The sequence below is a fragment of the Silurus aristotelis genome, assembly GCF_946808225.1.
Source record: "Silurus aristotelis genome assembly, chromosome: 12".
Classification (NCBI taxonomy): Eukaryota; Metazoa; Chordata; class Actinopteri; order Siluriformes; family Siluridae; genus Silurus; species Silurus aristotelis.
The window spans coordinates 19,952,206-19,969,072 of record NC_139585.1 but is presented as its reverse complement, the minus strand read 5'-3'; the positions used below and the strand labels follow the sequence as shown (position 1 = coordinate 19,969,072).

The 16,867-nt window shown below is 38.5% G+C and overlaps 3 protein-coding genes across 3 annotated transcripts in view; 2 read left to right on the top strand and 1 right to left on the bottom strand.

Moving 5' to 3' along the window:
* Nucleotides 1-4,473, top strand: coa3a (cytochrome C oxidase assembly factor 3a). The gene is made up of 2 exons (XM_083555772.1): nucleotides 1-247; nucleotides 3,446-4,473. Exons 1-2 carry the CDS (start codon nucleotides 49-51, stop codon nucleotides 3,550-3,552), a joined length of 306 nt encoding a protein of 101 aa, XP_083411898.1. The 5' UTR covers nucleotides 1-48; the 3' UTR covers nucleotides 3,553-4,473.
* The window catches only part of g6pc3 (glucose-6-phosphatase catalytic subunit 3), a 269,889-nt gene that overhangs the window by 213,777 nt on the left and 39,245 nt on the right, over nucleotides 1-16,867 (top strand). The window lies entirely within an intron of this gene.
* The window catches only part of wnk4a (WNK lysine deficient protein kinase 4a), a 49,565-nt gene continuing 36,960 nt past the window's right edge, over nucleotides 4,263-16,867 (bottom strand). Inside the window, exons 13-21 of the mRNA XM_083555696.1 lie at nucleotides 15,843-16,016; nucleotides 14,248-14,290; nucleotides 14,060-14,149; nucleotides 10,114-10,940; nucleotides 9,872-9,965; nucleotides 7,970-8,696; nucleotides 7,681-7,886; nucleotides 7,288-7,418; nucleotides 4,263-6,594 (exon numbers count right to left, since the gene is read on the bottom strand). Of these exons, the coding sequence (XP_083411822.1) occupies nucleotides 6,592-6,594; nucleotides 7,288-7,418; nucleotides 7,681-7,886; nucleotides 7,970-8,696; nucleotides 9,872-9,965; nucleotides 10,114-10,940; nucleotides 14,060-14,149; nucleotides 14,248-14,290; nucleotides 15,843-16,016 (2,295 nt within the window). The 3' untranslated portion in view covers nucleotides 4,263-6,591. The remainder of the gene's footprint in view (nucleotides 6,595-7,287; nucleotides 7,419-7,680; nucleotides 7,887-7,969; nucleotides 8,697-9,871; nucleotides 9,966-10,113; nucleotides 10,941-14,059; nucleotides 14,150-14,247; nucleotides 14,291-15,842; nucleotides 16,017-16,867) is intronic.

The window sequence follows — 16,867 nt, the reverse complement described above, 5'->3', positions numbered from 1 at the left end:
CGTGTTTGACCACAAAAACACACACGAACACAAGCGCTACGGGAAAGCATGGCTGATCAGGAAGGTAAAGGGAAACCTGAAGGCGAATATGCCAGGAGGATCAATCCTACCAAAGACAATTTAACACGAGAACAGATGCAATTCATCCGGCAAGCTGAACTTGCTCAGTGGGGGAAAAAGAGCCAAAAACTCCGCACACGAAATCTTATAACCGGACTTGCCATTGGAGCCCTAGTAATGGGCATCTGTATCCTTAACTATCACTACACAAGGTTATTGCTGCTAGGATACTAGCTAGCTAGCTGTAATATATTACTCTAATAATATTATGTAATGTATTGTTTCTTTTACTGGTAGAGTCACTAAATAGGGTGCGATCACGTTAAGTTAGTGATGTATTACACTGCGATTTAATGTTTTTATATTAGATCTAGACATGAAGGCATCTAGGGCTAACATTTAATATAGACCAGTCAGGAAGCTTTTACATTTTTGTAACACATTTTGATCTCATGGTATATTATACTGCTAATATACACTTCCTGACCCAAATAAAAGTCACAGTAATATTTCATTTGACCGCCTTCTGCTTGGATTCTGTCACGCATGCGTCGTGGCACCGTTTCACTAAGCTTTTGCAATATCACAACATTTGTTTCCGTCCAGATTTGCATTCAGTCCTCGCCAAAATTATGTACTGATCATAGAAGAGTCTGACTACAGCATAAAGTCTTCTCCAGCACATCCTAAAGATGATCAATGGGGTTAAGGGGTAGATTCTGTAATGGCCAATCCATGTGTGAAAATGATATGCTCCTTGAGCCGCTCGATTATTTTTTATGGTCATTTTGGAATATGTTTGTGCTGTTAGAGAAGAAAAAATAAATACATTGATGTAACTGGTCATTCATCATATTCATGTAGTCGTTTTCTGGGGACATTATGTTGCTGAAGCAAGATTTGACCAACTGAAGCAACCCCAGATCATCACACAGCCCCCACAGTCTTGTACAGTAGACACTAGGAATCACTTCATCAGCCTGGATTTTTATCCTGATGCACCCATCACTCTAGACCAGGGTACATCTGGACTCATCAGACCTCATAAACTGTTTCCCTTGAAAGTCCAATCTTCATTTCCCCATGTTCAATTCGATAGGAACATAAGGGATTGGGACTAAACAGAAGTGTAGCCTTAAAAAAATAAAAACACTTATTGGTGAAAACTGAAAAAGGCTTCAGTTTGCAGGGGAGCATAAAGAATGGATTTTGGAAAAAATGTCTTGTGGTCTGAAGAGTTCAGATGTACCCATCTTGTCTAGTGTCTACTGTACAAGCCTGTGGGTGCAGTGTTACAATCTATAGTTGCTATAGTTGGTCAGGTCAAGGTTCTGCAACGTTATGTGATCAAAAGTTAGGTCGGCTCAATACCTGTATATACTAAACACTGGCATTGCTACAGCTTTTCGAAACAGTAGCATGGTGAATGTGTACCGTAATCAAAGCAAAAGGCGGTCCAATGAAATATTGGTGTGACTTTTTTATGGCAAGGCAGTGTGTAATAATATCATAAAATATTATGTTAAATTATATCAGAAAAAGGTTTTCAAGGAAAAGCAGCTAATTAATGGGCGAAAAGTTGCTTAAAGTCACCAGGTGGCATTTCCATATTTATTGCATTGTCATTTGCACATCAAAATGTGTTGCACAGAAGAGAAATATTCTGAAGAAACTCGTAATAATAATAATGTCAGAAAACGAGCCTGAAACTCATTTTTTTATTTTTTTTTATTTTAACACAAATCTACTTTAAGACATTTGTTAATTGTAAATAATCTTATGTAGATCCTAAAAATGAAACTTTATATTGTGTATTTTTTATCTTTGAAGGACCGGTTGGTTTAATCTCTAATAGCCCTTTTATCATACCAGCTGCTCCTGTTTAAGATCGCAACACTTCTTTCACAAGTACACTACACTATAGTACGTCTTACAGACAGGAGTAAAAATAAAAAAGCTGTTATTTCCCAGACCTTTTCAGCATTCTTTTTGTTGTATCTCTTGTATCAGAATGTTCCCAAAAAAATAATAGTAATGTCTGAATAACATGATGAAGAAAAATCTAAGTGGACAATTTATGATTGAAATCATGTGAATTATGTAATTTTACAGGCCTAACTATTATTATTACTATTATAAGTGTTACTAACCATTATTTCGCTACTCGATTAAACAGACGAGTCCTTTTTTTTAAAAAGTCGATTAATTGAAAAAGAAAAAAAAAAAACATTTTTTAAATACTGTAAGCTGTTTTGACTATTAGAACTATATAGAACCCTAATTCAGGGTATTTATGCATAAACGTATATACATATTGAGTTTGCAAAAATAATAATAGCTATCTTTAATTTCGATTTTTAAAAATTATAGTGGCTGCTTGTTGAGGACTGTATGGGGGATTTCTCCTTTAAACAAATTTACTCATGCTGGATTTTTTTCTTTTTGTGAAGAAAAAAAAAGCATTTGAGTATGGTGTAAATTGTGTAAATCAATATTTGTATTGTTTTTCATGATAATTGCAGATGACAAGTTGACAACCATACTTAAAAAAAATACACAGACATTTTGTTTAGCTGTGGAGATATAAGCATCTAGAATGTCATTTATTTTTGTATAATAATTGAATGATATATGAATAAATTAAATATACAAACATTGAAAACAAGCATTTGAACGCAGTCAAGCCGCAAGAAATCACGTTTGAAAACAGAAGTTATCTTGCAAACTCATAACATCAGCAGCCTGAATAATCGATAACGGCATTCGAATTTCATTATCCATTATTTTTGATTTTCTTGATTAGTTGTTGCAGCCCTACAATATCATCATTTCCAGTAGTCTAATGGTCAGTTTTATATAAATGTCAACACCTTAATACTTAGTAAGTATTCGCATGTTTAAAACCATAAACAGACCCCTTGTGTTTGCACAGTTTATTGTGAAAATGTATGTCCAGTTGGGTAAATTGACTTTGGCCTTCAGTCATTTACACTGTTTCACTGAAGAAAAAATCTAAACATCAAGTCTATTTTAGCTAAGAAGTTGTTTTTGACTATTCTTAGGTGAGTGTTTACACGTTTGCAAAACTGGATTTGGGTCTTTTCTCGTATTTATCCTAAAGATTCTTATTAAAGTCAGTCAGATTGTGTGGGGACTTTTTGTGAAACTGCTGTATTCATGTCTGTCCACAGATTATCTATGGGATAAAGTTCTTTGAGCCACTGAAAGACATTTGGGACTTGTCCTATAGCTGCCATTATCTTGGTTATATGCTGTGGGTCATTTTGCTGAAATCTAATCCTTCTTTGCACACTAAAAGGTGCTGCATCAGGACTATGGCTAACTATTTTGCAAACATGTACAAACCTTGACTGAGTTTCACCAGATGGCTATACATTCTACTCCGTGTCTCAAGAAAAAATCATGGAGAAAATTGATGAAGAAGCAAAGATGGCTGCCAGGATGCGGAACCCAAAGACTGGAGCGAACTAATGACCATTTAGAATTGGATTCCCAAAGATGATTTGGGACAATGCTGTGCACCAATAAACAGCAACCACTCGTTTTGGGCCTGATCTCAAATGGAGCTTTGCCTCGTCTATAAATAAACTACATAAAGGATAAAATAATTCTGTATTGTTAACAGGTTGTTCATTACTTGTTTCTGGAGATTTGTATACTTCTATTCCAGTACATTTGTCCCTTAAATTCAGATGTCATATGAAGCTTTGATTAAATGTGTTCTTAGCACTCTTAGTATAAAATTTGTGTGTACTTTTTCTTGGCTACAAACCACGCCATAGTTCTTTAGTCTTATCCACTGGCTAGGAATTTCCTGAAGCAGAAGAAGTTGCAATATACCAGTATACATCCCTTTCCAGTTTCCAGTGTGGAAATATTTGAGATTTAGCCATTGAATTTTCACCATTGTCACTTTTCTGCTCATTCATAAAGATTTGGGCAAAAATCACAAACTGGAGAAACAATGAGGTCTTGAATGAAAATGACAGTCGGAGGAATTTAATCAATATACCACAAGAGGGCACTGCTCAACCTTATGCTCCATGAAAAGTGCTGAAAATATAAGTTGATAAAATGTTTATCTGTGAACTTTTTTTTTTTTTTTTTTTTTTTTGGCAGTGTCAATAAAAGTCCGATATTTGCCATATCCTTTATATGCACATTCATTTCTGTCATGCAGATTTTTTACTCATTTATATTTTTTATTTATGCTTAATTGTACAAATACATGTATATTCAAATTCATGTATTATTAAAAAAAAAAGAGGAAAGAAATGACAATGCATGGCAGTGTAGCAGCTTTGCAAACAAGCATCACATTCTGTAAAACAAAAATGTATCACATTTTTTAAATTCACTGTTTACATAAAGGCAACATGTGTTCATTTCACAGTTTGTGATTATTAATAATATTTATTAATGTAAGTATAAGGTAAACAACTAACTTTCTCTTAAATTTAAACAACCTCACATAAGCATTTTATCCCTTAAAGTCATTTGAGTCATATACCTTTATGGTAAGAAATAGGTTATAAAATATTCATTCATTAAATTCATGAAACAAATACATTTTCTGTTTTTTAGCAGGTAAGATCTGGCTTTGATTTCCCAACTAAATACATAAAGATCTTCAAACCAAAGTGCATAAAAGCAAAAAGAACTAAAACATCACGGAAGAGATAAGAATATACACTGCCTGGCCGATAAAAAACTGCTGGACTGCTGAGTAAAGTCTTATTTAGCATGTTCGAAAATTTGAATTCAATTCAGGTTCACAATGGACATTGTCTCAATGCAGCTTTACAGACTGAAAGAAATATAGAACCAAAAAAGTTTTTTATAAGTGAATTATGTGTATTTATCTCCAAAGGGCAAGCCTGGGGTAACTGGGAAGGAAAAACTCACTTAGATGGTATGAGGAAGAAACCTTGCAATTCTCGATGGTGGTCTGGACTCTCTGTTGGCTAATCCATGTGTGACTATGATGTCTCACGCTCCCTGAACCACTCTTTCACAATTTGAATGGATTGACATGCCGGAGCCATAGAATATAGCCATTTAATATATTCAGTTAGTCAATTTGCCAAAATTGAGTTCCACAGTTATTTCACCAAATGTTGAAGTGATCCACCATTACCAATCATTAAAGATGATGGTTCTCCACTATGCTTTCAGGGTTTATTAATGATTTGGACAATTCTTAACACAACCGTAGTAGCTACAGCATTCTCCTTAATTTTTTCCTTTGCTTATTGCAGGCCAATAATTTGACACTTCTGAAATAAATAACTTGTACTGCAATAATAGTTAAATGAAGCCTCTTATCTATTTGCTTAGTTAGATCCAGGTGTCTCTCTTTTTTTTTTTTTTTAACCAGGCAGTGTATGTATTTACCCCAGGCTCTGCTGTATTAACTGCAAAATCATTTCGAATTGCGTCATTGCTGAAGTGCTGTGTGCATTTTGGTCGAATAGTAGCCTCCATATATCTTTATAATCAGTAACTATATGTCCAAAAAAAAAATCTGTCTATGTACACAAGCAAATCTGAACTGCATTGCTTGAAAAAAATAAAAATAATGATATAATGCTTGTATAATGCACAATTCATTTCGACTGTACAACAATCAGATCTTTACCTCCAGTTTTGATTCACATTAATAACTAAAAGAGAAAATAGACACGTATAAGCCGGAAAATAGAGCCCGGGAAACAAAACTGCACATTTCTATAAAGTATACAGTATATCAGGCAGCAGTTTATTATCATGGTAAATTGGTTTTCTTTGATCAAGACTATTGAGCAATGTCACATTTTACTACAGCTACAAAACAAAATCAGAAAACATTCAGGAGGGATACACTGTCCAGTGCACTTGTGTTATTCTGTCGCTCGCAAGCATACACACAGCCGGAGGAATCACATTTCTGTTCAGCTGATCTGACAGCTGCATCTACAGGCGGTTTATTTTAGAAAAGTGCAAAGGACATGGCCAGGCCTGAGTCACTAAAGCGCCACTGTTGAGCTCAGAAATATGTACGTTACTCTCGCATCACTGAGCTCACCACAGAAACGGCAGTGACAGCAGCATCTTCGCAGCAGCACAATTTTGCAACGGCAGTAGTGGAAGTTTGTTTTTAGTGTCTCTTAAAGCACGGTTTGTCACAAGAACACTGCACTGTTCTCAACAGCAAAGTCGGAATGCATGGTCACATATTTCAGTAATCGAGAACACAGTGTTTGTTACACTCTGGAGTTAAGAATGTGTTTTCCTTGGGTTGCAGACTAACAGTGTCAGAACATCACTAGAATAATTCGGGACAGTGACTGAGACCCTAGAAGTGTCTGAACAGGAATTGCTGCTGACACAGTCTCATCTACCAGCAGCGAAAGGCATTTTCTCTGTCTTTGTAAAGTCTTCTTTCCTCAGCAGGATGAGTAAGAGAACAGCAGGCATGTGCTGGATGAGGTAGTCTAATCTAGTTCCACCAACAGGCTTAGTTATGAATGTTTACTGCGAATAAAAGGAAAAAAAAGTTACTTTTACACACATGGCACATGTAGACTGTAAATGCATATGCAAAAAATATATTAATATCTGGTATGGTTACAGGAAACTGCAACAAGCTGAAGTAATGTAACAGAATTTAACAGCAGGCACTATTATACATCGATTAGGCATAATATTATGACCCGTGAGTGAATAACACTGATTGTCTCTTCATCATGGCACCTGTTAGTGTGTGAGATATATTAGGCAGCAAGTGAACATTATGTCCTCAAAGTTGATGTGTTAGAAGCATTGAAAAATGGGCAAGTGTAAGGATTTGAGTTTGACAAGGGCCAAATGTGATTGTGATAGCTAGATGACTAGGTCAGAGCATCTCCAAGACTGCAGCTCTTGTGGGGGGTTTTCAATCTGCAGTGGTCAGTATCTATCAAAAGGGGTCCAAGAAAGCAACAGTGGTGAATCGGCAACAGGGTCATGGACAGCCAAGCAATTAAGCGAAGGGAGGAGCGAAGGCTGGCTCGTGTGGTCCAATCCAACAGAGGAGCTCCTGTAGCTCAAATTGCTAAAGAAGTTAATGCTGTTAATGCTTGATGGGTCAGGACTGTTTTGGCAGCAAAAGAGGGGCCAACACGATAATAGGCAGGTGGTCATAATGTTATGCCTGGTTGGTGTACGTACTATTGAAGTGGAGCATACCATTCTGGAAAGGTCAGGAGTAAAGGTCACCCCTTTAGCAGGTCGTTCCTGTGAGCTGCTGCTGCTGCTACTGCTGCTGCTGCCGCTACTGCTGCTGCTGCCGCCACTTACCGAGTTTTTTCTTATTATCCCTGTGAAGCAATCAAAGTAAGAGTAAACATTTGCCTTTTTTTACTTCTTTTAAAGAGTTTATTATTCTATAAAGTCCAAGTGTTATGGGTCTAATGCAGAGAAGAGCAAACAGACAGAAACACATGGGACAAGGTATGGCCACAATCATTAAAAGCAGAGTGTACCGGACATTGCAGTTGTGCAGTGTTGCTCATAACTTGCACATCAATGTGAATTTTTATGTTCTTGCTATTTAGAAAAGGAAATAAAGGAAAGTCCTACCTGTCATAGGGAGAATATCCAGTCTCTGAAGGCTGTTGCGACGAGATGAAGGAAAGGCCCCTCCCTTAGACAGCCGACGTTGCCGACTGGACAACATGGTTGCTGGTGAGAGGATGCATGGAGGAGGAACTTTTCCCATCCGCTCATAAAGCTCCTCTATTTCTCGCTTCTGTACCGCCTGCAGAGACTGCACCTCGAACAAATGCCTGCAGGACAGAACAATAGTCATTAGCGTCTCAATTTGTTGATTTGTTAAACACTTATAACAGTTATCCAATGAGATGCTTACTTCTCTCTCAGCTCCTGCAGCTCATCCCACATCTCCTCGTCCTCACTTTCTGATTCGTCACTGCTCATGTAGGAATTGGTGCGAGTGTAACTCATCCACATGTTGTGGTGAGGGACTGAACACTGAGTGCTATCCATAATTCCATCCCCCAGACTCCCATCTGGATCCATGATGACACAAAGCCCACTGTCCACTGATGTCCCAGTCAGAGACTGTACAGAACCAAGCCTTCGGGATTTCTTCTTCCTCTGCTGCGATTTGTCCTGGACCTCTTTATTTTTGTCCGGTTTCTCGTCACCACTCTGCTGTGCCTCATCATTCTCATCTTTATTGGTCTCCTCAGTCCAAGTAGTTTCACTATCTTGTTGAGATTCATGTTTATGGAGGCAGAAAATATCATGAGGAGCCTCAGATAACAAGTTCGACTCAAGATCCAGTGATTGGCTTTCATCATGATTGGCATTCAAGGAAAAGTGTTGAGCTTCAGGAACGTCTATGTGGAGCTGCTGAGAGAAGGTGGCCTTCAGGGAGGAGATCTCATTTTCTTCTAAAATTGTTTCCTCCTTAGTTTGATTATCATGGGTGGAACAAATGGAAATGTCTGGTGAGACAACAGGTGTCAGAGCAGGAGATGTGTTGGGGCTTTTGTCAGGACGTAAAGAGGGTGGTGGGATCTCCTTTGTAGGTGAAACTTGGAAGCGGCCAACTGTAACTACTGGTTTTGGCTCTGAAATAGGATATATCAGATATAAAATAGAATGTCAAATAGTAAAAAAAAGAGCTAAAAGGTGTATGTATATGTATGTACATTATTTATATATTTATATTGTATATATTGTATATATTTATATTTACATCTACATGCCAGACATACTGACCAGGCATTACTTTATGGCCACCGATCAGTCATAACATTATGACCATCTGCCTAATATTGTGTTGTTCCCAGTGTTGCTACCAAATCAGTCCTGACACTCTGAGCATTAACAGCATTATCTTCTTCAGCAATTTGAGCGACAGTAGCTTTTCGGTTGGATTGGACCACATGGGCCGGCCTTCGCTCCCCACATGCATCAATGAGCCTTGGCCGCCCATGACCCTGTCACCGGTTCACCACTGTTCCTTTCTTGGACCACTTTTGATAGAGCCTGACCACTGCAGACTGGGAACATACCATAAGTGCTGCAGTTTTAGAGATACTCTGAGCCAGTTAAAGGCAAAGGCTAGCCTGTATGTGTCTGATCCAATGAAAGAGCTAGCTCAAATTGTTGAAGACGATAATGCTGTTAATGCTCGGGGGAAGACAAAATACAATATCTCTATCTATCTATCTATCTATCTATCTATCTATCTATCTATCTATCTATCTATCTATCTATCTATCTATCTATCTATCTATCTATCTATACATCCATACATCCATATATATATATATATATATATATATATATATATATATATATATATATATATATATATATATATATATATATATATACACACATTCCAGTTTTAAACCACTATGTTAATACCAGTTACTTTATTTTGGCCTAGATGATCTATGATCTGACTTTGGTATAAACACATATGTAAGAATTCTGGGTAGGACGTTTATTGTTGGCTGCGTGTGTAAGCTTTGGGCAGCACTCATACCTACAGGCTTTGTTCCAGGGAACATTACAACACATTGGTAATGGTTATGCAACCCCTTTAAAGCTATAGTTAATGGGTGGTAATGTTTTCCAACACCAATATGGGCAAGCCAAGTCTACAGAAAAGCACAGTAACTTGCAGAGCTTGAGACAGAAGGAGAAACAGCTTGCATATTAAATAATTATGTCACACCTATATGCAGTAAATGTACATGTCATTACAAAATAGATCATCTCTAAACCATCTTACCTGGGCTGGAAAGGGATTGTCTGAGCTTACACATGCTGGTAGCAATGTCAGGTTCTGCTGATGGGGAAAGGGATCTTGGACTGGAGGAAGAAGCCTTATAAAAAAGTAACGTACATTTACATTAGTTTAGCATTTCTAATCATGGAAGCTTATTCCCTAACAATAAATTGCACGGGTTTTGCAACATTATTTTAGTGGTAAATTTTCACACCAACTGCACTTTAACAACCTGAATGGCTTACCATGCTGTCTGGACTGGGTCTTGGAGAAGATGACAGTCCAGAGGAAGATGAACTGGAGAGACTTGATTGGTCTATTGAAGGTCTGGGAAAAGCTTCTGTATGTTCTTGTGGCAGAGGATAGTCCATAGGTTGGTGATGAGTGTGTGTAGGAAGACTTCCCTGAATCTCTTTCTGTGGGAGACCGGTAGACATCTGCTGCACGTGGGTATATGTATTCGTGGGTATCCCAGGGACATGTGGAAATGTGGAATGTATTCTTTGAGCAAACCCATAAACAGCATCCCGATTTAGATTTTGATCCTCAGGATTGAACTGTGGATATATGCTGTCTGCAGGCAGTGTATAGTGGGGTGCATATGCCATTGGATACCCGGCCTGTGGTGGCATAGTATGACTAAAGTGTGGAGGAAAGCCAGGAAACGAGGGCATGGGTGGCACCATAGGGTTTGGCATGTTCGTGGGAGGAATGAAGGACTGAGCCATGCTCATGGCCATGGAGATCATATTTGCTAAGGAAAAAAGGGGAGGTGTTTGTGGTGCCCATATGGTGGGCATATGTGAGGTCATGGGATTGCCATCAGCACTGGGGCTCGCTGAATCTGAGACATGAGGGCCAGAAGAGACAGACGTGAGATGGGAGGAGTTACTGGGGACGTGTGGCCGTGAGGGATGAGCAGTTTTGGGGGAGCCGGGGTTTGGTGGATACATGTAGGGAAGCTGAGCAGAGGCGGCCATAATTGGCATCGGAAACTGAGGCACGTGGCCAATATTTGACATGGACATGATGGGATCAGAAGGGTATGTGGTATGGAATGGGCGTGAAGTTCCTGAAAAATGAAACAATAAGTGAAAAGATAATGAGATGACTAAATACTGAATTTTAATCAGTTACTAAATTGTTTGTATAAAGGTACCATAGTGCCACAATGGTTGCAAATTGCAAATGTTAAACAGTTCCTGATGTTCTAAAGAACCCTAAATCTAAATGATTTTATTTTGTGCTTATTAAAAATGTTTACATATCTTAAACTTCAACACTATATTTTAATGGATTTCCACAAGTTTCTTTCAGTTTGGTCACCAACCAGCTTTAACCTGTAACACCAGCAACTACCAGTCAGGTTGGGGAAAGGCTAAACTCTTTCTGTGCTTTCTTCTGAGACATGTAAAGGCAGTTCATGCTACATCACAGGGGCAAATGCACACACTCAGAGTAAAGGGCTACTTCTCCTCTTCAACATAGATGAGCACTGTGATTGACAGGGGAGATAAGGGAATGTCATCTCTTCCACCCAGAGAGAACAGGTACAGTTTCATCCATGCCTCCTGGTCACAGATGGCTATGGATCTTTGGGAACTTCTGATCTCCTATAATTGGGTCAGCACTTTTCCGGTGCACCCATCTATGTGAAACTTTTGGGGCAAAAGGGCTATGTCATGTTTTGACTGAATTGAATGTCCTATCACTCATGCATTCACATGCTTCTTTAGGATTATCTTGTTTTCCAGTGCTTTGTGAGCTATTAATTATAAATGACGTTTTAATGACAGAGGCTTTATTCTCTCTTGCATTTAAAGAACAATAAAGGTATTTACATGAACAGTTTTCTACTCCCACTCCAAACTTCTCATTTAACTGAAACATAAAATGCAATTTTTGGCTTCATTACAGTAAAATAAAATTACAAATTTTTAATTGTATAAGAAAGTTTTACAATGAGTCTTAAGTTTTAAACCAGATGGCTGCCTCTGGATAAAGGAAAAAAAAGGCAACTCGTTCTGAAACCACGCAAAAGCAAATAGTGGGGAAATATAACAGTGAGCTAACACTCCATAAAAGTAGTCTGGAGTGCCAGGAAGCAGCAGGGCAGATTGCGCTATAAAAGGAAAAGTACAGCTCTGACAATAGGAACAACAGGAAACCAGAACACACTGAGGGGGTTCTGGTTTTTAGATTTAAGCGTTTTGGGATTTTTGGTTTATCGATTCACCACATATTTCTGTTGAGGAGAGTGATGTAAATGGATTTTGGACTTTCTGATGAACAGACCCCAAATTGTGTCCTAAGTTCCCCACTGTACTTTCTGTTCACACATGACTGTGTTGCCCAGCACAGTTCCAAAATCACCTTTAAGTTTGCGGACAGCACCTCCATCTTGGGCCTCATAGCTGATGGAGACTGCCTGCAGAGTTGAGGGGAGAGTGCCATGACAATGTTGCAGTGATAGCAACCTCTGCCTCAACATCAGAAAATCCAAAGAAATGATAGTGGACTTCAAAGGGGTACAGAAGTTAAAACTATACATGTTTCTTGGTGTCCACCTCTCTGATGACATGTCCTGGAACCTGCACACCATGTCAGTTGTTAAATCAGCTGGTCAGTGACTTTACTTTCTGCACAGACTCAAGAAGTTTGGCCTCCCCCCAGATGCACCATTGAGAGCATCCTAACTGGATACCTGACCGTCTGGTATGGCAGCTGCATAGTACTTGATTGCAAGGCCCTACAGAAAATCCTACAGAGAGCAGCTGAACTCATTATTGGAAATCAATTCCCAGCCGTACAGGTCATCTACCACACACGGTGTCTGAGGAAGGCTTAGAAAATCACAGCTGATCCCAGTCACCTGGGATCAGCTGTTCAACAAACTGCCATCCGGCAGGTGGTACCGGAGTATTAATTCCAGAACCAATAGTCTGAAGCATAGTTTTTACCCTCAGAACCCCATCAGAATCATCAACGAACTGTAATACAGCCTCAACACAGACCACAACTGACTCTGTTATACATTTCATACATATCTGTTTAACACACTGGGACCCCATAATTCTCAATTCTCAGAACTCTTAATACCATTGCACTCAGTATTTTGCACCTTACTTGCAAACTACGTTTTTTTTTTTTTTTTTTTTACGTATTTTTGAACACCTACTCTAATATATGCATTCTACTTGTTATCCTCTGTCTTATATATTTGTATAAAAATACAGTAGAACCTCGGAGCTCGCGGCCTTAGCGCTCGCGACCTCGCATGCTCGCAACTTTCATTCCGACCGGCGACTCTCATTCAAATCGGCTCGTGAGCAACCGCGAGCTGCTCAAAACGCTAGTTTTAACATTTCTAATCAAGGTTTATCTCATTAAAATTGTCTAATAATTAAGTGTTATGGAGTAAAATAGTGTTATTTACTCATTTAAATCGATTTCGTATAGTGTTCTTTGGGTTTTTACTGGGTTGGAAGGGGCGTATCAAAAGGTCGCGAAAATTCAGAACTCGCGACCGGCCTTAGTCCCTAACCCTCTCGAGCTCCGAGGTTCCACTGTACCTCTATGCTGATGTCATATATGTAAATATTCATATAACACAATTTATATACATTTTTCAGACACTTCTGCACCCACTTGTAAGTAAATATAACTTTATTATGCCTCATTATTGCTTTTCTTTACTTTTTCTTCTTTGTTTTATATTGTTTGATATTTAATATCGCTGTAGTTTGCCTGTAGCCGCACTTAAGTATTTAATTGTACAAACTGTCACTGACATCTATTCATATGACAAATAAAACTTGAAACTTAAGTTTTGGAGAAATGATAAGAGAAATGAAGAGAAAGCTTAAGGGGGCGTGTTATTGGTCAACACACAGCCTGCCAGCTATTTTTCTAATGCCAATCACGGGCCACAAACAAGCAGCATTCAGGTGAGGTAATTACTCAGGTGGTTATGGGACTGGAGCCGACACACACAAATACACAGTGAGGCTTTGAGCCTGGTTTGGGTAGCAGGCGCCAGCTAGAACCTAAATACAGTGGCTTGTGTGTTTTATTTTCTGCCAGTTGCTTCTACAGCACAGAGACAGAGCAGTTGTAAGAGCTATGGCAAAAATTATAGCATGTATGCATGGACTAGAGGGATGATTTAGGAGAGAAAGTGGGACCACTTACCCAATGTGTTATGGAAGGACTGTGAGCGTAAGAGGGGACGTACTGGTGATGTAATGTCTCCGTTCTGCCCTGCTACTGAGCCACGGGACTCTGAAAAAAAAGTTGTGTAATGTAGCACAACATGTTCTACATCGATAATGTTCTAATAATTGTTTAGTTGCACTGATGTGAACTGGGTTGATTCTTACCTGGCAGAGAGGAGGTGGAATGCGTACGAGCAAGCAGATTTGGCTGTGAAGAGAAAAGGTGGAAATTTCTATACATTTTCAAAAAAAAGTCACGCTAAAAATACTTAAATATGATAAAGAATTAAAGCACAGGCTTTCGTAGCTTGCAGTGTACCAGTGCTTGCTTTTAAATTATAGCTTAAATGGTTGACAGACTGAGATATGATCTAAAGGAGAGTAGTTACTACCTCTTAATTACTGTAACTTTCTGTAATGCCAGACTCTTTAGACTTGATTGAGATGACTGCTGATGTCTCACATTCTTTCACAATTACCTATACACACAAATGTATGATGAAGGCACTAGCTCATTGTAAGCGTTTGAGACTACTTAGGTCATCACTGACAACATTATAAAGAAGTCTCTAAGAGTGGGCAAGGAAGCGGAACAAGCTTTTACTGAAGAAAAACAAACTCTGGTCAGTTCATACGTGCACAAATAGACAGATGGGCGACAGCTTGCGCAGGCAACCCCAAACACACGCTTCATTTAAATAAACTCCACACGGCTAGGGTTGGCCCTCGTAGATCTCTTACGGCCATGTTCTAATTTAGAGGAGTGTCTGGATCTAATCAGGCCCTGGGCAGGGACCAAGAGAGATCTCCTCAGCGTCCTGATAATAATTATGCAGCCCCCTGGGTGCTGTGTGCAATTGTATGTGTACGAGTGTATATATGTGTGTAAATCTGTGTTACAGATCTCTTATTCAACATGAAATAGGCCATTGTTGCTCTCCGATACTCGTTAAAGGATATTTGAGAACTAAGGGAATCTCGAGAGAGAGAGAGAAGGCAGTTACCTAGAGCAACAAAAATCAACAAAAAATACTTTACTAATTTACTGATCAAATGTTAAGGGCAGGACATGTTGGACTTTAATGGCAATTACGTCCAAATCCAGTCCTTTAACCATGCAGTGCCAGGCCAGTGACGACATCACATCTAAACAAGTTAGCCTTGTTTCTGTTCAGACTATCTTACATCAGTCTTACCACTATAAAATGTTAACTTCTTTTAAAATGTCTACATGGAACACACTATGAATACAAAGTCTGTATGCTGCAGAATCTAGTATCTGTGTCTTTTTCTCTCAGTAAATCAATTCACTGCAACATTAGCTCACACAGGTGAAGAAAAGACAGTCAGTTAAGCTCAGCCAAGTCAATCAAGAGGAAAAAAAGCATGCCATGATGCTATGAATTTTGGTTAATTACATTATTTTATGTTTACTCAAACATCCAAACATCTTCTAAACCTCCCTAAACTCCAAGGGTCATAAAAAAAACAGATGTACACCCTCTTTGTCTACAGACTATAACGCTAAGCACCACAAGTAATAAATAAATGTAAAAAATGACAGAAAGGAGCAAAAAAACGTCCCCTATTAACAGAATGGAAGGACCAAACTCTATTTGTGTATAAAAAAATTTTGTTACCAATTTTTGACAGCTTAACACACGCTATTTTTTCCATGTTTTTTAAAGGTATGAGAGCTATTCTACTATACTAGTACCGGTAATAAAGCCTCCATTTTCTACACTACATGTGGACTTTACCTGCAATGAGGAAATGGAGCTGGCAACGTTATGCTGTGGGAAATGCATGCCTTCTTGTTTGCCCTGCGGCCCAGCCAAATCTTTTCCCATTAGAGACACTGCTCGTTTGATGATGTCACGCATTCGATTAATAAAGCCATCTCTCTCGGAGGGGAGGATGAACTCGTTATGCACCTGGGTAAAAAAAATGGGACAAGAAACCGAAAGAAGAGAGATAAATGTCATTAGGCAGTGTGAATGAAAAATAATTGTATTAAGTCCAAAACTGGATCCAAAACCAAAACGTTTTCTATTATTTCCATATTCTATATAATACTAAATTTACAGCTCTGTGTATGAGCCAGCCTAAGACCTAATAAGTAAGTGAGATGCTATACAAACTTCTAAAGCTTTTTAATGTACGCCAAGTATTATAGGTGTAATACGGCTTTAAGACAAAGATGTGCAGGGGACTGATTTCCAATCCTATTCTTACCCGTTTTCGGAAGAATTTACCACTATACAGTCTTTAATACATTTTTGACCAATCCTTCTTGTTCTTGCACACAATTCAACTAATCTTGCTGATTCATGATGGTTTTACCTGCCTGTAAAATTTTCTGACAAACATTGCTGACCTAGTTCTTTAGTGCTGGAAATTCTAACAGTTCAGAAGTTCCTGATGGTGTATTATTAAAAGAAGTAAAAGTGTTAAGATTTGAGTGTCATAATAAATGTGGCCTTCTTTTGTTCCAAAATCTTTGTAACTGACTGTCTACAAGATCCGGCAGGTTCCCAGACCTCTGCTTGAAAATGTATTTGAATCCCATGAATCACATGTATTTTCACTCAATTTTACCCAGTTTACCCTGAAGCAGATGATAACAGTAAACAAGGATTTCTGAGAAGCAATATTTTTAGTTCAATGTTGAAAATGTATTCATGAAATGATAATATAAATAGAATGTTCATGAATAGAAGGCAAGTGTTGGCAGTGCACTTCTGGAGTACTAATGATATAGTTTAAGATGGTGCAATCCACAATT